This window comes from Salvelinus fontinalis, chromosome 1, assembly GCF_029448725.1.
Source record: "Salvelinus fontinalis isolate EN_2023a chromosome 1, ASM2944872v1, whole genome shotgun sequence".
NCBI classification, from domain to species: Eukaryota; Metazoa; Chordata; class Actinopteri; order Salmoniformes; family Salmonidae; genus Salvelinus; species Salvelinus fontinalis.
In genome coordinates this window covers 21964188-21988584 of record NC_074665.1, presented here as the reverse complement: position 1 = coordinate 21988584, position 24397 = coordinate 21964188, and the positions used below count along the sequence as shown (strand labels likewise).

Genomic DNA, 24397 nt, shown 5'->3' with positions numbered 1-24397 from the left:
TTTAACCTTTAATTTGCTACTAATCAGCTCCACATCCTGTTGAAGAGGAAGTGGCTTGGAATAAAACATTATACACAGTCTTAAAAGTATATTTACTCAAATATATATATAATAACGCTAAATTATTATTACAGTACTGTCATTAATATCCTATTAAAACATGAATAAATCATGGCTACTAAATGGACAAACACTACACAAGTGCACAAAAACAATCACTTCCGAGTTCCTATCACTGTTTCCCTATGATATGCTCCCAGGTGATGTTGTGGACCGGTGACAGTGGTTCTTTTCTAGTTCCCCCAGCAGTGGGGGCAGAGGTGGTGGAGGGCGGTGTGGCGTTAAAAGGAAGCCGAGCCCTTTAAGCAGGCAGAAGTATCACAACAGCGGCTTCGATAACGCATCTCATCCTGGCAGGGGGTTAACACACTTCACTGGCACAAAGAGCAGCTCTCACACACAAACACACAACTGTTGTTTTCACATCTCCTCCTCTCTTTTAAGACAAACAAATTGGCAGAGGTTGTTCAATTAACTAAGTGCTTCTTTTTTTGTGTGTTAGATACATCATCAGATAAAGGGAAGCGGCGACAATTGTGATGGAGTGGTTTTCTGGGCCTTCGTTTTGTTTCTGCTCTTTAGTGTCATCAAATCCACTACTCTTGTCTATCATCAGAGACTGTGTGTACTTGTGAGTGTTTATGTGGAATAAATGGTCTTGTGTGTGTGTGTGTGTGTGTGTGTGTATGAAAAATCTCCTTTGTCTGTACGTGTGTGTGTGAAAAATCTCCTTTGTCTGTACGTGTGTGTGTGTGTGAAAAATCTCCTTGGTCTGTACGGGCAAGGGCGTGTGTTTGTGTGTGTGTGTTCACTGGCCTGTGTGTGTGTGTGTGTGTGTGTGTGTGTGTTCTCCTCCTAATATGACTCCAACAGTAGTGGGGAAGCCAAGCCTTAGAAACCAGCATGGAGCCTCTCAACGCACAGGTTGGTGCTTTGTGGCTTGAACACAGACAAGGCATTATGTTTCACAGCTATAAAAGACTAAAGGAGTCTCAAATGAGCTCCAATAGAAAAAAGACACCATCTCAAATTATCAAGGAAAAGAAGACAATAGTAAAAGTATAACACATTTAAACTGGGCTGGCGGTGGAGGAATTGTCCCATATGACAACGTACACTCATCTATTTCAAGGGCCTTCATGTCATCTCAGCAAGAAATAATAGTGTGTCCATAAATACTAATACAATCGACATGTAAAGAAAAAAATGGGTAAAAAATAAAATAAAATAAATCACACTTTTAACGTCGAAATGTATTGATTAAATAAATGATCTGTACTTAACCCAGCAAAATGATACAATATTGATAGAACATAGTATTACATCATGTTATAGATCATTACATATTGTGCTGTGCAAATGTGATCTCAGGGGATAGCCTTTCTTTAACAGTACATTGTTATGATGGGGATGGTTCCTTCTCCCACGACTGTAATACGGGCGCTAGACTTCCCTGTCAAAGTCGTTTCTATTGTTAAGTAGAGCCGAGAACCGTCAATAAGCCTTACGACTGTAACCGCAAAGCAAGTGGGCAAGCGGGAGAGGAGAGAAAGGATCGCAACTGAACTCTAAACAAAAGAGCGAATTCCAGGGGCTTTGATTGAAGAATATCCATATACTTTTTGCTGGCCGGGGGAATCGTCTCAAATGGTTATTTCTTTAAGGCATGAGGGCCGATTAAACCCAATATTAAAATATGGAAGCAGTCCTAATGAAAAATCAAAGGCCTGGTTTCCTCTCTCTCGCTCTCTATTTATTTTTCCCCATTCTCTCTCTCTCCTTCTCCCAGTGCATGAATCCCGGGCTGTATGAGGGGAGAGAAAAGCCGGGGCCCGGGCATCGGCGGTGCAAACACACAGACAGCGGTGCAGAAATCAATAGAGGAGAGCCGTCGGGGAGGCAGCCGGGCGAGAGGAACCAGAGCGGGGCCCGCTCGGATCACAACGCTGGCTTCTGGCGTGCAGTGGGGAATAAAGGGGGCCTCCCCAGGTCAGCGCCAGAGAAAAAGGTGAGATTAGAGGGAAATGGAGGAGGGATTTCGGCACGCGGGGGGGGGGGGGGGTGATGAGGTAGTGCATGTATGGGGAGGTGGTTGGGGGAGGCGTACGGTGCGGGATACCTGGTGAGCTAGGGACCAATCGGCCCATTAGCCTGTGGCTACCTACATATGGTTCACTGAACCTTCCACTGAGGATAACTCTTCTTTTTTCGTGCAAATGTCTTTCTTTTTTTTCTTTTTTTTTCTTTTAAAGAAGACCTTCACTTTTAACCCTTTCTCCGCTTTGGAGAGGGTTCTCTTTTGACCTCGATTTATGATTCATCTTTGTTTGATGTCTATTCTCAGAGTGTTATCTAAAAGTGTTGAAAGCTAGACACAAAGGAAGAGATTTGGACCCATAATATATTGTTGTTGACAAAATGTGTGTGCGCGCGCGTCCGTCCAACTGCGTTCGTCTATGGAAATGCATAGAAGACTACCGTCCCCTGTCCCTCGCCTTTCTTCTGAGTAACGTGACCATTGTCTGAACTGAATGCCTCCCTCATTACCATAAGAACAGAGCATCAGGCATAGAGGCTTAGACACATCATTAACGCTATAAATCTATTTATAAACTGGCTGGTTTGAGCCCTGAATGCCGATTGGCTGACAGCCGTGGTATATCAGACTGTATACCACGGGTATGACAAAGCATGTATTTTTACTGCTCTAATTATGTTGGTAACCAGTTTATAATAGCAATAAGGCACCTCAGGGGTTTGTGTTACATTGTCAATATAACAAGGCTAAGAACAGCCTTTAGCCGTGGTATATTGGCCATATACACCACACCTCTTCGTGCCTAATGCAGAGGAGGTGCGTAGGCACCTTCCAGCAGAGCCAATCCAACATGTTCCCTTGTGAACTTTCCTAGACACTTACCGGCTCCATGGGAGAGTACAGGTTTTGTGTTGGAATTCAGAGCAGTTGTCCAAACTATGAGAAACAGCCAATTGAGGGCAGACGAAGGTCTTGTACACCTCTCACATGGAAACCGACAACAAGGTCAGATACTCACCCCTAGAGTATGTGCTGTTAAGTTCACCAGGGCTAGTCTTAGGGCACATTAAAATGCATAGTAGATACACAGTTTAAGCGATATCAATACCTGTCCCATGTATGTTAACTGCTGCATTAGATAGTGGTTGGCAGGTGGAGAATGCAGTAATTCCCTATGGATATACTGACTTAATCTATTCCACATGTATTACAATGTACTTACACATATGAAACCATCCTGAGAGCATGAAGTGATTTACCCATAAGGCTATACTTCATTTCACAGTCCACTATTTACCCAGTATTAAGTTAGATACTACACTTAATAAATCACACTTTGGTTTCTTTGGAATTCAATAAACAAACACCACTTTGTACCATTCGGGACTGGTTGTTGAATTATTTGTACCAGGAAGTATACATTACAAAATAACTTTGTACCAAGTAAATACCCGCGGAAACAGGAGTGTAAAATAAAGTAATAGCATGGTTTCTGATTTAAATCACATTTTGAATGCAGCACAGAGACCAATTTTACCTCCCATCGGATGCCAATAGGTTGTGTATAGACGTACACACACAAAAAGTACAAATTAGTACGCATCAAAAGTCTAACTGTGGGTGTGAGTTGATGCGCTGATAGAGGCCAGGGATAAATTAATACATCCTTAATTCATACTCTACACTCCAGTGTAATTCTGATCAAGGCCACAGCAAGATTCCTCTGCAGGCTTCAGAACCAGACGAGAAACTAAACAATTGTCGGTCGCAAAGACCAAAAGCAGTTTGTATTTCTTTTGCACGCTTCTCATTTAGAAGCACTTAAGCCAGAGAAAGGGAAATGCAATTCGATAGGGGGAAACTTTGTTTCCATTTACAAATGTCATCCCGGGGTAAACACACTGAGCTAACTGGGGGAAACGCACTGAGTGTCAGGGAAAACTGGGGACGTCAATAGTTCTCCCTCTCTAGGCTCGTTTTTGTTAAAAAGGCATAAGCCAAGAACAACAAAAGACAGAGGAAAAGCACAAGCCTACTAGATGAATTCATAATGTATTTCATAAATACTTCATGACTTTTATATACTTAAGCCAGTCTGACAAATTTAAAAGAAATCAGTGTCACCTATTCTGGTCCCGCTTGTCAGTCAATGCATCACTTGGGTGCGGGTGTCACATGTCACTTCTGGTTTACACTGGTTTGTGGGACAGGCTCGGGGCTCTGAAACAAGGGGGGGGGACAGTACAGGGAGGAGGAGGAAGGGTGCTATTATATTCACATGTCTCTGCCCCCCCCCCCCCCCCCCCCACTGTCTTCCGACTTCTCTCAGTCAAGTCACTCAATCAATCACATAGGCCCCTGAGGACAGAGAGGACCTGCGAGGCCCTTACTTCAGGCAGACACATTTAGGTACTGATCACCGTCTGTGGGAGGGTGACTTACCCCACTTTGGAGAGGATCCCAAGATAAGCGAAAGGAAATGATTGTGTCATTGAATACACAAACCACCAGTCCTATTCACACACATAATATATGTATCAATACAAATATTTGTAAGGGAATTTAGGAATGCATGTTCTTGTTAAATACCACCCGTTGATCGTCTCAGAACAGAAGAATCCCACTCATCATTGACAAATTAAAACAGATTCATTACAAACGTTTCTATCACTTACATCGTTTTTGACCACAGTGATTGGTTGACTAATCACGCGCGCAGAGAACACTATACTGCCATTACTCGATGCTTCAGCTCCTGCGTCACCTGGTAGGAGAACCATCACCGGAACTCTCTTCTCTCCTTCTGGTGACTCAGTCCTTCACCCGTTCCATCACCACCCTTACATTACATCTAAACCATAAACACACTCCTCCAACAGGGAGACTATAGATGCTGATCCATTATAGGCTGCAAGCCCCATCTTTCTGTCGAAAATAACAAGTATTTTCAACTGCCAATCCACAAGAAGCTCGGGGAAGAGCTGCTGTGTAGAACATCTTCAAAATAAAAGGCGGAATTCATAAGCTGAGAAAAAGATATAGATTTGTTTACATCTTAAATCTGCGCTGGGCTCCGAGGAAAGAGAGAAAATAATCCCCTCAATCCGGGCGATTTCCATAAGAAATCTGATCTTTTTAATCTGGGTGTGAGACTGGACTTTGGCGCTATTGATGGCTTGTTAAACAACCGAACATATAAACCGTCATCTGCATTAACTCCTTAGTGGTACACAACGAGGACTCAAATGGTTTATAACGGCAAGCGCAGACGAGCCAATTTAAGGAGATTTATAGTGTCTAACACCCAGCTAATGTTGGTCTGTCATGTTTTGTTTGTAGAAGTCGCTGTAATGGAGGATAGGGGGCAAGTGACAGAGAACCTCCAAACTGGATTACAATGGTACTGTGCCATAACCCGCGCTAAGTACAGTGCTCGTAGAATATCCCGTCAAACATATATGAAATACGCTAATTATGAAGCATCTTCCATTCAAAGTGAAGAATTCTGGATGACGCTTTGAAAGGACAGCAGGACATTCCAATAATGTCCTTACAAAAACTTGAGTTTTTTCTCCCTTAGATTCCCAACTGAGCCCATCAAAAACTTCAGGAGAAATATGTATCAAAAAGGTTCTAGTCTCCATGACCGTGACTTGACCATGAGCGAATATCTCAAATCACACACTATGGAAGGTATCATGGACAAGTTTAAACATATCCCACATTCAGAAAAAAGGATATTAGCCAGTTTTATTCAGACTATACATGTACCGGTAATAAACAGACAAAATTCACATATTTGAAAAGTTAATAAAATTCTTGAATTCATTAAAACAAACAATCATGAATGACCTTTGAGAAACAGCTCAGTGCTGCTGGGTTTGGAACTGAAATAAAGTTAGTTATTGCTTATGCGAGACTCCGATTCTGTCGACAGACCTATCGAGGCGTCTTGAACTTTGCTCAATGATACACAATGGACAGTACAGAGAGGAATTTGCCAATTTTTTATCCATTTTAGATCAAGGCCAAATCATTTCCAAGTTGCCATAGTTTGTCGAGCGTTTTATTTGAGGCATTTTCCACTTTACACAATTGGCTATACTAAACTGTCCAAGGTGCTTATTGCATAGCTAGAGCACTCAATATTTGCCCTAACAGAAAGCGTTTTCATTAAATGATTTATTTTTCCACTTAAAAAGGTCATTAATAATCACTTAAGAGACTATGAAATATGAAAAAGCTGTTACACGTTTGGGATTGGTGCAGAGGGCGGCTCTTAATTCCATTCATCCGACTATCAGGTGAATAAACTGTTCAATATTTCAAGGCTAGTTGACTCGATAAACGCTTTGGGAATGTGTTAATTATCTCCCTGGATAGAAACTGGAAGCCATTCAGTCTAAAGGTGTTTGTCACGATCCACCTACAAGCTGTCTCTCATAATCTGGGCAGGAAAAACAGATCTTATCATTGTGCTTCCTCACTTTAAAATCCACCGCAAAGGAATTGTAGGCTTTCCACTTCAACTGTAATTGAGTGAATTCATTAAAAAAGACATATGGTTAATGTCTTCATTATTGTCACTGTGAACAGAATTACAGCTTTCAATAGACATTAAATAGTCATTCATTAAAAAGTATAGTTTATCTGTGGCAAGTCATTTTGTTGTTGTTGAAGAAAATGTAAAATATTATGCTTTTCAATAATTTCGACTATTGCTTTTCAATAATTCCGACCAAATGTAATTTGCAGCAGTATTCATACCATTGATACTGTCTTGACTGTGCACCCTGCAGAAATTGACATTGAGGTTGAAAAATGTGTGAATCATTCTATAATTGACAATTGTTAACAGCTGTTGTCTAACCAAGATTAACTTTATCAAAAGCATATTTTGTAAACCAAAGAGCTTGAATTCATTTCACCACATCTACCATTTGACCCAGAATCGACCTTCAATTTAACTACTGAAACATAATATACCAAACAAACATTTTTACGGTTCAAAAGCGGAATAGAAAAAACTAACATTCTAGGAATAACAGTCAATGTGTGAGGAAAAAGTAGATAAAACGAACAGCTGCCTAGGTTAGGAAATAACATTTTTCGACGTTTGGAGACAATTTTCTAAGGGGTGAAAATATACACCGGCAGACAGACAAACACACAGTTCTGTCCAAAAAACAGCTAAGAGTCTAGGACCTGCACGTCAACAAACTGTTCACTACTTCCTTCTCCAAGTTCCACAGACGAGACAAGGTCAGAGGCCACAGTGATAAGAAGCAGCTCTTTTAGCAGGTCTCCATATATCCAGGAGAAGCTCTTCTGATCGACATGCGTGCTTATCAATATCACCTCTACCAGATAACTCATCTTGGCTCGAATTCTTTGAACAATATCGCCATCTGGTGTCAGCTAAGAGGGAAGACAGCTTCGAGTAAATTCATGTTGGACACTTTGGCCCACTGAAATCCCCAAAAAAGGTAGAAAAGCTATATATTCTCAATTTATATTCTGAAACCTAAAGCTTGACACTCAAGCCTTGTCAAGCTTTTACTCTATTTATAGGCTACTTCTGAGTCATTTTAAAACAGTCACTTTTCAAGGGAAAACACTCAAATATCTACACAAAGGTTTATAAATGTATTATGCCCATCTCTCAGTTGTCACCAATAGTCCATGCAGTCTGAGCACAGCCCAAATGGACGTTGAGTGTATTTACAGTGCCTTCAAAAAGTATTCACAGCCCCTGTCTTTTTCCACGTTTTGTTGTGTTACAGCCAGTGAATTTCAGACACAGATTTAACCAAAGAGGCTTTCCAATGCCTGGCAAAGTAAGGTACCAAACAGACATCGAATATCCTTTTGAGCCTGGTGATGTTATTAATTAGACTTTGGATGGTGTATCAATACGCCCAGTCACTACAAAGATACAGGTGTCCTTGCTAACTGAGTTGCCAGAGAGGAAGGAAGGAAACTGCTCAGGGATTTCACCACGAGGCCAATGGTGACTTTAAAACAGTTTATTGGATAGGAGAAAACTGAGGATGGATCAACAACATTGTAGTTACTCCACAATACTAACCTAACTGACAGAGTGAAAAGAAAGAAGCCTGTACAGAATAAAAATAACCCAAAACATACCGCAAAAAAAACATGTCAAAGTAATGAACTTTTTGTCCTGAATACAAACTTATGTTTGAGGCAAATCCAATACAAAACGTTACTGAGTACCACTCTCCATATTTTCAAGCATAGTGGTGGCTGCATCATGTTATGGGTATGCTTATAAAATCGTTAAACTCCCCAGTCCTTTTCAGAATTAAAAAAATGTAATTAAAAAAACTGAATGGAACTAGGCACAGGCAAAATTCTAGAGGAAAATCCGTATGAGTCTGATTTCCACCAGACTCTGGGAGATGAATTCTCCTTTCAGCAGGATAATAACTTAAAACACAAGGCCAAATATACACCGGAGTTGCTTACCAAGAAGATGGTGAATGTTCCTGAGTGGCCGAGTTACAGTTTAGACTAAAATCTATGGCAAGACCTGAAAATGGTTCCCTAGCAATGATCAACAACAAATTTGACAGAGCTTGAAGAATTTTGAAAATAATAGTGTGCAAATGTTGAACAATCCAGGTGGGGAAAGCTCTTAAAGAGACCTACCCAGAAAGACTCACAGCTGTAATCGCTGCCAAAAGTGATTGACATGTTTTGAATCAGGGGTGTGAATACTTAAGTAAATGAGATAGTTCTAAAAACATGTTCACTCTGTCCTTATGGGGTATTGTGAAAGAAAGAAATCCATTGAATCCATTTGGAATTCATGCTGTAACACAAAATGTTGAATAAGTCAAGGGGTATGAATACTTTCTGAAGGCACTGACGTCTGTGGACCTAGCCTCCCGGTGGAGGGACAAACTTTGGAGCTACCTTTGAAGATGGTCTGTTTACCCGATAGGTTTCATTAAATCAAGCCTCCATTATGCCTCTCTTGTGCCTGATCAAAGGCATCGCTAAGAGGCATGTCATTCTGCTTCCCCTGACTTAAACGCATCCCCTCTATCAAACGGAAGGGGGGTTCGGTTGAGCCAGCCTCCCCTTTGGCTGATGCGAGGCCCCTCAGCAGGGGACCTCTGGCTTTAAGACCCCTCTATTATCAAAATGAGGCCGACAAACAGCAAACAAATCACAAATGCACCTTCGGGATGACCGTCTGATAACGTGCTCTCTCTCTTTTTTTTCTTTCATCGGTCTGGATGGCCGGGTTATTGGGGTTCAGGCCCCGTCTGGCATAGACAAGTGGGGCTCAATCTGGCACGTTGGTGGCGTGAAGACATCAAACCGCGGCTGGACGAGAGGATGGGGTTTCGGGGGAAACACCCCAGGGAAGAACAACAAAGACTGTGCTTTTTTTTATATATAAAAAAATTGAGAGGGCAGGGTGCCTGAATATGGCCTGCAGGAGTGAGAGAGAAGTGAGAGGCCGGGCCAGGCTGAAGCATTTTGCACTTTTAAGGATGAATCAGCAGTTTTGGGAGAAGTCAGCAGCTTTACCAGGGAGTTGACAGGGAGCCTGGGTGAAAGTGGGCAGTGGGAGGTCCCACTTTAAATGCACATCACCTTTCCCCTAAAAATTTTAAACTTTAAGAGCAAAACAAATTGTTTATCAATATAACAACAGGGTTTCACACAGGCTGAGGTAGATACCGCTTACCAATCGTAAGTGAACCAAAATGAAAAGCAATACTAAAGTTGGTTTGTTCTAGTCTATCCACAATTATTAAAAAGCACCTAAATGAATTGTGCTTGGTAGAAGACCAGCCTTAATCTGACTCCACTATGAAACTAAAATGAACACACTGTACAGGTTTCTGGTAGAGGCAAAGTTGTCAGAAGGGTACGTGACTAGGCCTATATATTTTCCTATTTTAAGGTTACGTGATTAATGTATTTTTATACATCCAAAATGGCCTTTCTCCACTCTCTGCTCCTTCATTCCTAATGTATGAGAATGTCGGCTATTTAAAAAAGGTGACAAAGGGCATCCTCGCATCTAATAGCGCGCGCTCAAAATAGCATAGCACAGACAAAAATGTGAGGAATGCGACTTAGCCGTAATATCCGACACAGCAGGTGTTAATTGCTCGATAATTAACCACGGCAAGTGTCGAGACAGGAGAAGCTAAAGATTAATCATCAGCCAATTAAATGCCCATGGCGAGGAAAGAGAGCTCTCTAAAAGAGAAATCTCCTCTGTAATCTGAGCTAACAGCCTTTCAGGAGTGGAGCCACAGATCACTGGCACCTGTAATTCCCCAGTGTTTGCTTGTTGATTATTTCGGGTCACGTTGGTCAATGCTTTAACCGTGACGCCTCCAGTTTACCTTTACATTTGAATGGAAAATCCTAAATATCCGCACAAGTATCTAGTGGAACGATGCATACTGAAATTCCACAGGTAAATGAAACCCCGAGGAAGCTGAGAGAGAGTTCAGAGATGTAACATAGTCAAAGAAAAACCATACAAATCCTGAAAGTAAAGCCAAGAGGGGCCTTAACACAATTTCTGCGTCTAATGGGAGTAATGTTTGAAAGTAAAACAGGGAGCCTAAAATATGGGTTAAGAGCAAGTGACTTTAAAAGTTGAAACACTTCATTCCTCATTAAGGTTTGATATGTGTACGGTGGAGGGTTCTAGACAGACAGGTGCAGTTTATAAATTACTAAACGAGGCCATGTTCTGAAGCATCAACACAAGCCCACACTCCTATGGATGCTACTTGGGCTTTCAAAAACAGACACAAAAAGAATTAGCCACAGTGGACATGCCAATGACCTTCAGTTTCAGTCCGAGTGCGTGTGTTTCAGAAAGTGTGAGCGTATGTTAGAAAGTGTACGTATGCTCAGAACTATACCTGTGTATATTGTGTGTAAATTTTGGCGTTCACTTACAATACACACACAAGCACACAAAAACACATGCTTACGTGTGTGCAAGAACACGCAATAGAATCCTTCTTGCCATACCAAAAGGTCAAACGCCATCAGTAGGCGTCAATGTTACATTGAGCAAGGCGCGTAACCCTAATTTTTCCCCCTGGGCCGCCTTACTGATATGGCTGACCCTGTAAAACAACACATTTTATTAGGGGGGGTGGGGGAGGCTGTCAGTAGTATGCATAGCTATTCACTAAGACAAATGAGGTGTTATGGTGGGGTACTCACAAAGTCTTTCTCCAGCTTCTCCATCTCCCCCTTATAGCTCTTCAGTCTGCTCTGGTACATGCCTCTGTTCTGGATGGGGAGCTCACGCACCTCCAGATCCATCTGCTCCATCTAGGTCCAGCAATCAACCAGTTAATTCACCATTCAATTATTATTATTTTTTTATGAACATTATATTGGCAAAATTCGCTAGAACATAGGTCTAAACTATGCAATTATAGCTGGGTAGCATACAATTGTGGAAATATGTCAAAACAGATTTTCATTGAAAGATTGTTGTTAAACTCAACTTATTGTACACTTTACTGTTACGTAAGTAGTCCGTTTAGCATGTAGTGACTACACTGTTAAGGGACATTTTATGTAAAGTGTTGAATTTAATGTACAGAGCATTCAGAAAGTATTCAGACCACTAGAATTTGTTTAAATTGTGTTGCGTTACAGCCTTAGTCTAAAATTGATTTTTTATATATATATATATATATCTATATATATATATATATATATATATTTATATATATATATATATCTATATATATATATATATATATATATATATATATATATATATATATATATATATATATATATATATATATATATACACATACATACACACATCTCAATCTACACACAATACTCCATAATGACAAAGCAAAGACACATTTTTAGAAAGTTTTGCTAATTCATAAAATAAATGAAATTATATTTACAAAAGTGTTCAGTACTTTATTGAAGTAGCTTTGGCAGTGATTACAGCATTGAGTCTTCTTGGGTATGACGCTACAAGCTTGGCACACCTGTATTTGGGGAGTTTCTCCTATTCTTCTCTGCAGATCCTCTCAAGCTGTCAGGTTGGATGGGGAGCATCGCTGCACAGCTATTTTAAGGTTTCTCCAGAGATGTTCGAGTGGCTGGGCCCCTCAAGGAAATGTATAGACTTGTCACCTAAGCCACTTCTGCGTTGTCTTGGCTGTGTGCTTAGGGTTGTGGTCCTGTTGGAAGGTGAATTATCACCCCAGTCTGAGGTCCTGAGCGCTCTGGAGCAGGTTTTCATCAAGGATCTCTCTGTACTTTACCATAAAGGCCTGATTGGTGGAGTGCTGCAGAGATGGTTGTCCTTTTGGAAGGTTCTCCCATCTCCACAGTGGAACTCTGGAGCTCTGTCAGATTGACCATTGGGTTATTGGTCACCTCCCTGACCATGGCCCTTCTCCACCGAATGCTCAGTTTGGACGGGCGGACAGTTCTAGGAAGAGACTTGGTGGTTCCAAACTTCTTCCATTTAAGAATGACGGAGTCCACTGTGTTCTTGAGAACCTTCAATGTTGCAGGCATCTTTTTGATACCCTTCCCCAGATCTGTGCCTCGACACAATCCAGTCTCGGAGCTCTACGGACAATTCCTTCCACCTCATGGCTTGGTTTTTGCTCTGACATGCCATGTCAACTGTGGGACCTTATATAGACAGGTGTGTGCCTTTCCAGATCATGTCCAATTATTTGAATTTACAACAGATGTACTCCAATCAAGTTGTAGAAACACCTCAAGGACCATCAATGGAAACAGGATGCACCTGAGCTCAATTTCGAGACAATAGCAAAGGGTCTGAATAGTTATGTAAATAAGGTATCTGTTTATTTTTAATAAAATTGCAAAAATGTCTAAACCTGTTTTTCACTTTGTCATTATGGGGCATTGTGTGTAGATTGCTGAGGAAAATGTTTTATTTAATTCATTTTAGAATAAGGCTGTAATGTAGAAAAGGGGAAGGGGTCTGAATAATTTCTGAATGCACTGTATACATAGACAGGCTGGATGTAATGAAATTATAGTAAAATAGTGTAGCACACAACTTGGATTTGTAGGAGTCTGTAAGACAAGAGATTCTGAAGATTAAACTGAAATCTCAAGCTAGCAAAACTTCAACATGAGCTACTTCAGCAGCCCTAACGAAATATTTTTCGATGTTGATTTACTGACACCTTGCTCTTCTTCGGGTCATTCATCAACGATTTAAAAAAAAGTTATGACAGAAAGGCAGTTTGGTAAATAAATAAGATGCAATCAATTTGAAGGACTGTCATTTTAAAGACATGTTGAGACCCAACAGTGTCACGTAGAGTACATTAGAGGTACAGAGAGACAAGACTCTCTGAGGTGGATTTGGAGAAGCCTAATCAAGACAACATAATAAGACAACTACGTCGACAATTTACACATTAGTTCACTTCCTTAAATGTTTTAACATGACGGGAAGACTCCCTCCTCCAAATAATGGCTCGAAATGTGTCACGGGTGTGTCACTTAAAAGCTAAAAGTGATCACGCCGTTATTGTGCTGAACAGCATTCCACCACGTGAAGTATGTGCGTGTCATGTCGCCGTTAGGATAACACAGGTGCCGTTGTCTTCGTGCACCGGTGAAATTGTCTTGTTTCCTTTTCCAAATACATTATTACTATATTTTTTTTTTAATGTGAAGAGCGGAAATTACTGATCAAAGACGTACCAACTCTCTGACTTCTTCGAGCTGTTTGTCGACATTTAGAACCAGCTGTGTCTTCTCCTCTGAAAAGGAAACAGGAGAAACATATTGATCAGTCGACAGAGGAGCAGTGCGTTATGACAACAACCCAACTCCCCCGCGACAAGGGGATTGAAAACACACACCAGAATGCATCTGAAGATATATTTACACATTCTCTCCGCACGCTGAGCCACATTTGAAGTATTTTATTTATCCACGTGTAAAAGGCCTTTGTTGGCTTTTGTTAGAGGAGCAACGAGACACCTCGTACCAACTCAAAAAGAAATGTCAGCTTTAGTAGGTTGCCAGATTTTCTCAACTCAGAGTCCCACTAATAATGACTAAAACGCTGCTCTACGCTCACCCAAAGGCTTCGATTGCAAATCATGACTTGAAACTCATTTGGCCATAAGAGTTCAATATGGAATGTTGTAAATGATTGTGTAATCTCTCAATTCTGGCTGAACTTATTCTGTTATGTGTAGCAAGTGCTCCACATGTGTGAAACAGGTCTGAAGGTAAACGTTGACAGGTTGTTCCAAATACTGGTTCTGATATGAACATGTCATTTCTCAGTCTGTTTGACATAGCTACAGCTACTCAGAAAACATGCAACACATCTTAAAGTTTGACATGGTTTGTTATTATAAATGTAACCTGGCAAATGGATTTTCAGCAATCGAATGCAAATCTTGAATCGTGTACTCCAGTATGTGCACCGATCCCTAGTAGCAGCAACAACAATCGAGATAAATACTCCTAATATTCTCGGTACACATTTGGACATTTATTTTATTTGTCTAACGTAAACTGATGCTTTGACGGCCCAGAGTTGAAACCAACATCTAAGAAGTCAAGGATCATTATAAAAGACCTACCCTGCTATGGACCAATGTTTGTTAAATAGGCCTATTTGACCAAATTTTCAACAATTGACATGTAGCTGAAAGCCCACACTACCAGAAACTTCCAGATCAAAAACCAACCACAAGGCTAGCCTATCAGTAACAGGACATAAGTGTGAATGCCAAGAGAAGATCTTCATTGTTTTACCCCTGAGTCTGCACTGCCTTTTGTCAGACATCAAATCCAATTTGAAAACCTCACAGCCTACACAAGTAAACAGCCGGGGGCGATTCTCCTCGAGGTGAGGTGGTGTAGCCCTCGCCAACATTGGCCTGGACAAAATAATCCTGAAATATGCATGGCTATTTACTAGGAGTACCGCAGTCTGATAGACGAGTCGTTTTGTAGACAGGCCGCAAAAAATGTAAGTTGAGCTCGGTATCTCTGCTCAATATTTAATAGCCAGTGATTGACAGGCCTTCAGCTTTCCATAAACACTCTTGAGAAGAAAAAAAAAAGAATGTTTAATGGAACGAGACCTTGCAATACATTGTACTCTTATTCAAACCTCAGTCCCACGTTTTTCAGACAGTAACAAAGCAAAACAAAAACACATTTTCAATTTGATTCTGGCGTGAATGCTGAAGGCTTGGCCAAGACACGGTCAAGGACGTTTCTTCGCGTGCCACAGCCATTATCAGCGATTGTGCATAAGTGACGTCGGGAAACACAGCAACACTGGGGACAAAAAGCTTTTGTCGAAGCTATTGTCATCGTATGAAATTGAGGGCTGCCAACCGACGGGCACAGTTCAGGCACTTGAGGGAGGAGAGAAAGAAATGAGAAATGTCTTCATGAGTAGGAATGGAATTGAAATTCAAGTGCAAACTGTTTTGGTAGGAGCAGAGGACACGTAACAATGACTGCTGGGTATCATGGGCTTCCGCCTTAGTTCATATTCACGCAGGCTTATTTTAACATGCTGGGTGGTGGGAAAACATGGTGAAATTACACTGTGGAAAAGACACATTGTTTCCGTCAAGAAGACAATTCAAACCATGACAATTCAAATCAAATGCAAATTCCCATGAGCCATAGCGTAGGAAAATAAACAAGCAACAGACCTAGCAAATATGAGCTAAGCAAAGGAAGACAATGCCAGCTGCAGATCTTTTGTTTGTTGTTCAGTGGGTGAACAGGCTGTGGCCGGTGAATATGTAGACAGCCTTTGGTTTTAAAATAAAGTGTTTACTTAACTATGAGACCAGTACAGGTATATTTACAGTTATGATACATGATGTTAGGCTCTCGGGCCTCTCTACAGTCTCTTATCCTAATTTCAGGAGCGAATTCCTAAAAGGCATGAACAAAAAGGTGAAATTCATCTGGTTAAAATTGAGACTAAGACAGAAAAGTTAGTAATGGGTAGATCTTAGGGATGTGTATCTTTCCCTTTCAAGACGATTGGCTACGCAGTGCTTCAACCAGGATTTTTTTTCAGCGGGGTGGCAAAGATAGCAGCGGGGGCGGGTGATTGTTAGTTCTCTCTTATTTCTAAATATATTTCGACATTATCTTTTATACATACTTTTTATCCGGTTTTAGTAGCTTAAGTTTACACTAAAAACGTTTAACCATCACAGAACCCCCCCCCCCCCCCACATTAATTTTCCATTCTAAATAGAAATATGATGATGATGGAGCCCATGAGTTGGGCCTCTGAGCTGACTTTGTGTGTGTGTGTGTGTGTGTGTGTGCGTGCGTGCGTGCGTGATGCATGTCTATGGTGTATTTACGATATAGGCACCTGATCTGAGCCATAAAGTAGACTAGGCATCTACCACCCCACTACCACAATCAGATTAGTGGCAAAGTAGCCTAGGTTTTTATGTCCCCTCACTTCGGTTCTGAAATCCCCATCACCCACTTATTAAGTTGTCATTTCTGCACATTAAGTGTCAGCTCGTAATGTGTACATTTTCATAATTTAGCTATGACATGGCCAATGAATATATACTGTGTGTACAGAACATTAGGAACACCTTCCTAATATTGAGTTGCACCCCATTTTGCCCTCAGAACAGCCTCAATTCATCGCGCCGTGGACTACAAGGAGTAGAAATCATTGCACAGGGATGCTGGCCCACGTTGCCAGATGAGAGTTCTGTCTGCAATAGCTGACTTTTATTCTGGTAAAACACCATCTTCAACAGCTGATAGATAACAATAAGCTAGCAAATGACGTAGGTTGTCACTCAACTAATGAAGCCTCATATCACGCAAGCCATTTTAGCATTTGAATGCTGACCGTGCCGCACAGATGTGCAAGATCAGGAACCGGCCGTCTACCTTGCATGGGTCAACACGCGAAGCTGGGCAGAGTGAGTGGTTACATGGAGTTCGATGCTGAAGGAGAGGATGAATCAGTTGTCACAAAATCGGAGGTATTTTCGGAAGGTAGAAAGAATGTAATATGAGCAAAAAAATATTGTGAACCGGCAATTCGAAATGTTCGAATGGATTTTCTGACCGATGCATGCTACATTTGGATCGATTTTTGGGGTCTGCAAACCGATGCACTTGTATCTTAAACATTTGAATTGGGGATCGATGCGTATAGGTGTTTTGTGTCATTCCTCGTAGATCTCATGCTTAACTGCATTGATACCAAATGCCCTGGTTAGGCTCATTCTCCCTCCACCTACTCCAAATCCCTGGCAGAGGACAAGACGTCTAGGGAGGTGTAAATATCCCGTAAGAATAACACATCCCTGCTACAAATATACTAATCAGCTATCTGCAAACAGAAGTCAGACAATTGTTCACTTGCAAGGAGACTTATACTAGACCTATACCTATACTAGACCTATACCTATACTAGACCTATACTAGAAGCATTCACAATAAATATTTGAGCTCAAAATAAAGAACATTAGCATACAACTATGAATAAGGTCAATTCCACGGTAACAGATTGATGTTGAGACTAGTCTTTTTCACTTAAAAAAATGTATGTGAAACAATAACGAACGTCTACAAAGTTAAACCACACAACTCTTTACATACACGGTACCAACAGCACAAACTGTGATTATGTTACCCAACTTCACATCTGAACTGTTCAAGTAAATGTGTATTAGTAAAAAAAAAAAAGGAAATTGTTAAAAGAAGTCCTTGTGCATAGAGTTGTATGGTTTATTGTCCACCACGATGTAAATGGGGGAGGGGACTGTGGATCCGTCTCCGTCCATTAGGAGGTGCTATAGTTAATCAACTCTCCGTAAGTAAGTCCCATGAGATATTGCAGACAGTACAGGCCCAGTTGACAACTTGGCTAAATTATATGTTTTGCCAAACAGATCTGGCATTTACTAAACTACACTGATTGGCCAGATGGTGGCGCTATAATACGAGATTGAAAATGCAAACTTCAAAAGGTCACGCCCCTCACCCCATTTGACCTAAAGTCATGAAATGCGGTACATAGGTACCTCTCCTCACAAGGAACAAATCTGCCTCTGGTCCACCATAATGGATTTTCTACTTAAACACTACTCTTCTGGCACCAAATGACTGAGCTGCACAAAATTTGATATGTGGCATCTATGGATAAAGGTTCTCAAAGCAATATTTTCCAGACTAGTACCTAAAACAACATGGCCACTATTGACCAATAACCATTCACGTGGGCGTGGTCTGGCACAGAAATGCATATAAATCAGTCAAGGATATTCATATTGTAACTAAATGTGGTACACATGTTGCAAACACTGTCAAGACTTAACATATGGAAGAACATGCATATCGATGAAATCAGGGAGGGGACTATGGAAATCATGGAGGGGACTGTGGATGTGTCTCTGTGTGTTAGGAACGTTCGTCACACGTGATATCTCAGACAGCACTGGCCCGATTTGGACGAAACCTGGATGAATGACGCATCTTCGCTATAGAGATCAGTCAGTTACAAAATTACACTGATTGGCCGATGGTGGGAGCTACTGTACAGTAATTAACTAAAACGTGTTAAATCACACACAAAGTCTCAATTGGCCCAAAGGTGCTGCATCATTCGGGGTGGACGACATGTTTACTGTTGCCCATTTTAAATTGTATTTGATCTCTGAGAAATTCAGCTAATAGCACTCGCCAGCTTGTAGTCAAAAAACAAAAATGAGATAGATACCTCTCGTTCGTTCAGTCATCCCTATGGGGAAAGAATAGGGTTTTGAGATAAAGGCCAAAAATATGGTCTGAAGTTAACACATGCTTAGGAGACCTTATACGTTTAATTCTATGGGATGATACCAGTCAGTTAACATAACCTTTATTAATTATGAAACATTAATGTGCTTATTTTATTAGATAAATGCATTAAATCCACAAAATGTAACCTTTAACTAATGAAGATGATCTCATAGAACAAAATCTGTAAGTTCTCCTAAGCCTGTGTTTACCACAGACCTTATTTTTCGGGGGTTTATTCAAAACCCCTACAAAAACTCCATTCATATTCCCATAGGCTTTGTCCAACAAACCATGGCGGAGTTAGTGCCTATTGCTCTCTAGTGTGGTGTGGGTGGTCGGTGAGTGGCTTTTGATAATTGGATTGAATTCCTCATGTCTTACTCATTTTTAGGAAGAAGTATGGTCCAAATCAGATGTTACATACTATATTTTTTGAAGATTATATGAATCCTATAAATTAAAATGGGTGCAATCAATCAGCATAATTTCTCAGAGATCAAATTATATTTCAAAAAAATTATGTTTTTAGGAATGCTAATCTTATCCATTTCTAACTACTGAAACGATTTCAGAACAATCTGAGAAGGTTGGTGTCAAAACCCTCTTTCTTGTGTTTTGGAATAAATGTAGGGAGGAAGGGCAATTTCATCTCGTTTCTTAAATGTGGGCCTACTTTATATCCTATTACCCACTTTAGAAGTGGAACAATGAACAAATAAAATGATGGATTAGGTATACTGCACTTTTAAGTGGCTTGACTCAACAATTCAGTCCCACTAAAGCCTACATCTTCACAAACAAGACAATTATTTATTTTTCTATGTAGCCCACATCATGTTCTAGATATGAATGAAGTCTCGTTTTACTTTATTAAAAGTCCAATCCTATTATGTTTAGCCTAGGTACATGATTGAAAGATAATATTTTATATTAAGTACCAATGCTAGGAGCCGGACAAACTATTGCCATTGAACCAGGATTCAAAGATAATATTTTATATTAAGTACCAATGCTAGGAGCCGGACAACCTATTGCCATTGAACCAGGATTCAATCTCCCTTCAAGAATATATCATCATAAATGTAGAATTAAACTGCTGTGCGTTTGTCAGCACAGCATCTGAATGCTCAATACCTATTAATGGCTCTTTGATAGCGAACGTTAGCTAGATAGCTGACAAACTAAATAGCTAGTTAGTTGGATAGGTAACGTCGTTATTTCACTAGCAGAAAGCTAGTGGAATTGCTTTAGGTTGCTAAATATTCGGCAGTGAATATGACATTTGCGTAAAATACGTGTAATGTGAAACTAGCTAACTAGCTAGTTGCATTATTCATTTGTTGACATGACAGAAGTAATTCGTTGGCAAACTAATAGAGCTTAACGTGGTTTACCTCCACCTAATTTGGGAATCCTTCCAATTTTGTTGGTTATTTCTGCTGTCAGGGTTCCAAAGTCCTGTTCATAGGCTTCAAAATCTGAAGACATAGTGAAGTTTGACTGTAAAACAGGTGTCTTCTTGGCTGAAAAGTAGCTGAAGATTAAGCAAAACAACGCTTTCTGCGAAAGCGGGCCGTCACTTCCGTGTTGCGTTACAGAAAATGTTACCCGGTGAGAAAGCAGCAACTGTTAACTAATTCACTGGTTCTTCCAATGAAGTGTCAAAACTTTCTCCATGCGTGGACAGAAAAAAAAATACGTGTACAGAGAAATGAAAGACATCGTATTAACTACAGTTTATGCATTAGCTACACATTTATTTATAGCTTCATCACATTGAAATAGAATAAACAATTTGTTTTTAAGAAGACATCGAACATTTATACAGAATAAAGGATGTTGCTACAATGTTAAAGAGGCATACACATTCATCATCTCTACTAATCCCACATATTGTCTTTAATGTATCAAAATGTGATACACAATATATACCTGTCAAAGAGTCCTATTCCAATAAAATACAGCAGAGGGAGCTGTGCGTCTTTTGAAATGTCACATTCTCCGGCTCAATTTTTCTACGTCATCTCTCTGCGACGTGTAGCTGCAACCAGAACAAATATGTAAATGTTCCTATTCAATCCGCTTTAATCGTCGAATTAACGATTGTATATAGACGTATGATGGATGTTATGTTGTTGTTTTAGGAAACGCAGTTTGACTCAAGAGTATATTTCACCGATGTGTCTTTGAATTAGCAAAATAGAGGGTATCTAGATAAATCTAGTTGTGTGGGCACGTCGGCCCCAAAAAAACATACAAATATGTTTTGTTGTCACACGCCGGATAAGTGCAGGGAAATGTGTTGTTTTTACAGGGTCAACCATAGTAGTATGGCGCCCTTTTAGTAAATCAGGGTTACGTGCCTTGCTCAAGGGCACAGACAGATTTGATTTATTGTCGGTTCAGAAAATTCGAATCAGATTTAGTCTACAACGTAAGTAACGTTAGATCGTTTTTCCCGCCATGTCCCTGAATTATCAGTTGACCGTCATGAAGCAAGACAATGTTATATCACTGAAATGATCTAGCCAGCAGGATATATTTGGATTATAGATGTGTAACGTTATGTGCCTTAGAGTTTCACTAACAAGCTCACAAACATACTGTATATGCAACATATTGCATCACAGACTGGAATTGTAGCTAAAGTCTGAATAGTTTCTACTTGTCCTCTAACTATATATAGACAGTCATTCTACTATCAATCTACAGGGCACCTTCTCCAGTGAGGAGAAAGGAGCATATGGATGACAAGGCAAAAGAGCGAGGAAAGGAGAAAACGGGTGCCACCAAGGAGGGAGCTGAGAAGGACAGGGGCAGGGAGAAGGAGAAGGGACGCAAGCGACGTAGCTCCACTGGGAGCAGCAGGTCAGACACTATTTGTGACCTCCTTTCTCGTCTCTCTTACTATCACTGTACCCTTACCATAGCATCTCTTGTTTTTATCACACAAGTTATCTCTGCAGTCACTGCTTTCTGATGCCCCACAGTAAGCCCGTCTTTCTGTCTTCACTCGGGTCTAAAGTATGCCCCTCTCCCGTTCTTCCCTCAGGTCCAGCTCCAGTAGCAGCTCTGGCTCCAGCTCCGGTTCTTCCAGCGGCTCCAGTTCCTCCTCTGCTTCAAGCCACTCCGGGTCTACCAGCTCCCGATCTTCTAGCTCAACCAGCTCCGGGTCGCCCAGTCGCCGCCGCCACGACAACCACCGCCGCTCACGGTCCAAGTATGTGTGACCTGTAAAGTGTAAAGCGGTGGTCTCCAATCCCAGCCCTGAGTTAGTGCGTGCAGGCTTTTGTTCCACACCAGCACTAAATACTTTCAGTTCACCTAATGGTTTAACATGTAAACCTTCATTGGTTGTTTCAGGTATGTTAGTGCTGGGCTGACAAAAAAGCCTGCATGCTCCGTAACTCTGCTGGACCAGGGTTTGTGATCACTCCTAAAGCTAATCCAAAAACAGGATTAAGGAGATGGGATCTGTGATCTTGGAAGTTGCATCTTTTTTGAGTGAAGGAATAAAGAGTAAGACCTCTTCTGTTTGTCCTCTAGATCCAAGTCATTAGTGAAAAAGGATGACAAGGAGAGGCGTAAGAGGAGCCCCAGCCCCCGACCAACTAAGGTGTTCCTGGGCCGCCTCACCAGAAACGTTGTCAAGGTGAGTCAAAATGACTCACCCAGTCTACAAGTGTACATGAATACAGTGTATGTGCACATCAATGGGATTCCATATAGCCTATTTGAATGCATTTTTTGTGTCAAGCTGCAGACCGCATGTTGAAGGCATTGGAGGTTTGTTGAAGTAAAGAGCAATATCTCAGGGGTTGGGTTTTGACTAAAGTCTCTGCTCTTTTCAGGAACACATCCAGGAGATCTTCAGCACCTATGGCAAAATCAAGATGATTGACATGCCTGTGGACAGGCTCCGCCCACACCTGTCAAAGGGCTACGCGTACGTGGAGTTTGAGAATGCCGATGAGGCCGAGAAGGCTCTTCAACAGATGGATGGAGGTTGGTGGAGACCAATGGTTCTGGGTGTACATGCAGTTAGCATCTCTAGTTTGAATGCATTGTAAAAGTCAACTCTACAGCGCTCTACTCTATTGAACTCTCTGTCCATAACCTATCCTCTGAGTTTTTTTTTCCTGAATCATACAATTAGAACATCATTTAAAAATGTACCTCTATTTGTTGTCTGCAGGTCAGATTGACGGACAGGAGATCACAGCCACTGCCGTGCTGGCTCCTAGGGTAATACGCCCGCCCCCTCGCAGGCCCTCCCCCCCTCGCAGGATGCCCCCACCACCCCCGATGTGGCGACGCACCCCTCCACGCCTGAGGAGAAGGTCAGTCTCCTACAGTGTTGATGTCAATGTGTGTGTGGATGTTTGTCAGTCACAATAATTACATGTTTCACAGTACATTTCTGTGTTTATTACACAGAGATGTACTTTTTTCCTGTTATTTTATTATGGTAACATCTGTATCCTCTGTTCTGAATCGCTGATTACAGAATGAATGGCAGATGACCATGTATCCCCTCAGTTGGAAAGTTAAAGACCTTTGTCATCCCCCTGTTCTTGACCTTTGTTTTCATCCTCCTCTCTCTGTTTCCCAAAGATCTCGGTCACCACGGAGACGCTCTCCGGTTCGCCGCAGGACTCGTTCACGCTCACCCGGTCGCAGACGCCACCGCTCACGCTCCAGCTCCAATTCCTCCCGGTAGAGCTGCCTGAAACCTCTCACCTCACAGCTACTCTCCTCCCTCCTATCCTTCTCCCACCTTCCTGTTCTCCACTGTAGCAGTTTGGCTGTATCCAAAGTTCGACTTAGCTTCCTTTCCTAGCCCTTCCCTCCATGTTCACTGATCTCACAGGACATTACAGGTGAAAGCATGACAGCCTTTCTCTCGTCATAGTGTATTGTTATTGGTCTATAAGCATCATGTTGATTGCTTTGCTCAATCTGAGGCAAGCTAGCACTGTGTCGAGGAGTGAAGTGAGCCCTGCTCTCAAGCCGGGTTTTTTTTGTCCTCAACAGCTGAGTTGTGGTTGACACATTGTGTTTACAGAATTCTCATTTTAGTTTTTTGTTTGCACATAGATTTGTGCGTTTTGTTTTAATATGCAACTGTTACAACTCTTTAGTTGAGCCAGCTTGACATGTGCTGTCTGATGTTTTAATAAAGTTGACTTGTTTTCGTCAGACTCAATCACACCATGCTACAACATTCCATAGTGCCTCGAGTAGTTAGTAAGGCACTTTGCTACACTTGATACAAGCCTCAAAGCATGTTACCTCATTCATTATGCAGAAGTGTAGGCTAGCTAGACTGAGAGAAGATATTTTGTGTACCATGTGCATGCACACAAGCGTGAAACACCACTTCCGGGGAGAACTGTAAGCCACCTCAAATAACTTATTTACTGTCAATCTATATCCAACATC

General features: G+C 41.2%; 2 protein-coding genes across 5 annotated transcripts in view; one reads left to right on the top strand and one right to left on the bottom strand.

Moving 5' to 3' along the window:
- The window catches only part of LOC129838058 (vesicle transport through interaction with t-SNAREs homolog 1A-like), a 234886-nt gene extending 214321 nt beyond the window's left edge, over positions 1 to 20565 (bottom strand). For all 4 annotated transcript variants that reach the window (XM_055904776.1, XM_055904864.1, XM_055904946.1 and 1 more), the window contains exons 1-3: positions 20350 to 20565; positions 13844 to 13902; positions 11333 to 11443 (exon numbers count right to left, since the gene is read on the bottom strand). In XM_055904776.1, the coding sequence (XP_055760751.1) occupies positions 11333 to 11443; positions 13844 to 13902; positions 20350 to 20443 (264 nt within the window). In that variant the 5' untranslated portion in view covers positions 20444 to 20565. The remainder of the gene's footprint in view (positions 1 to 11332; positions 11444 to 13843; positions 13903 to 20349) is intronic.
- A 353-nt stretch (positions 20566 to 20918) lies between these two features.
- Positions 20919 to 24161, top strand: LOC129837998 (RNA-binding protein with serine-rich domain 1-like). The gene is made up of 7 exons (XM_055904654.1): positions 20919 to 21015; positions 21668 to 21823; positions 22008 to 22175; positions 22502 to 22607; positions 22807 to 22960; positions 23151 to 23295; positions 23570 to 24161. Exons 1-7 carry the CDS (start codon positions 20945 to 20947, stop codon positions 23673 to 23675), a joined length of 906 nt encoding a protein of 301 aa, XP_055760629.1. The 5' UTR covers positions 20919 to 20944; the 3' UTR covers positions 23676 to 24161.
- The last annotated feature ends 236 nt before the right edge of the window (positions 24162 to 24397 follow it).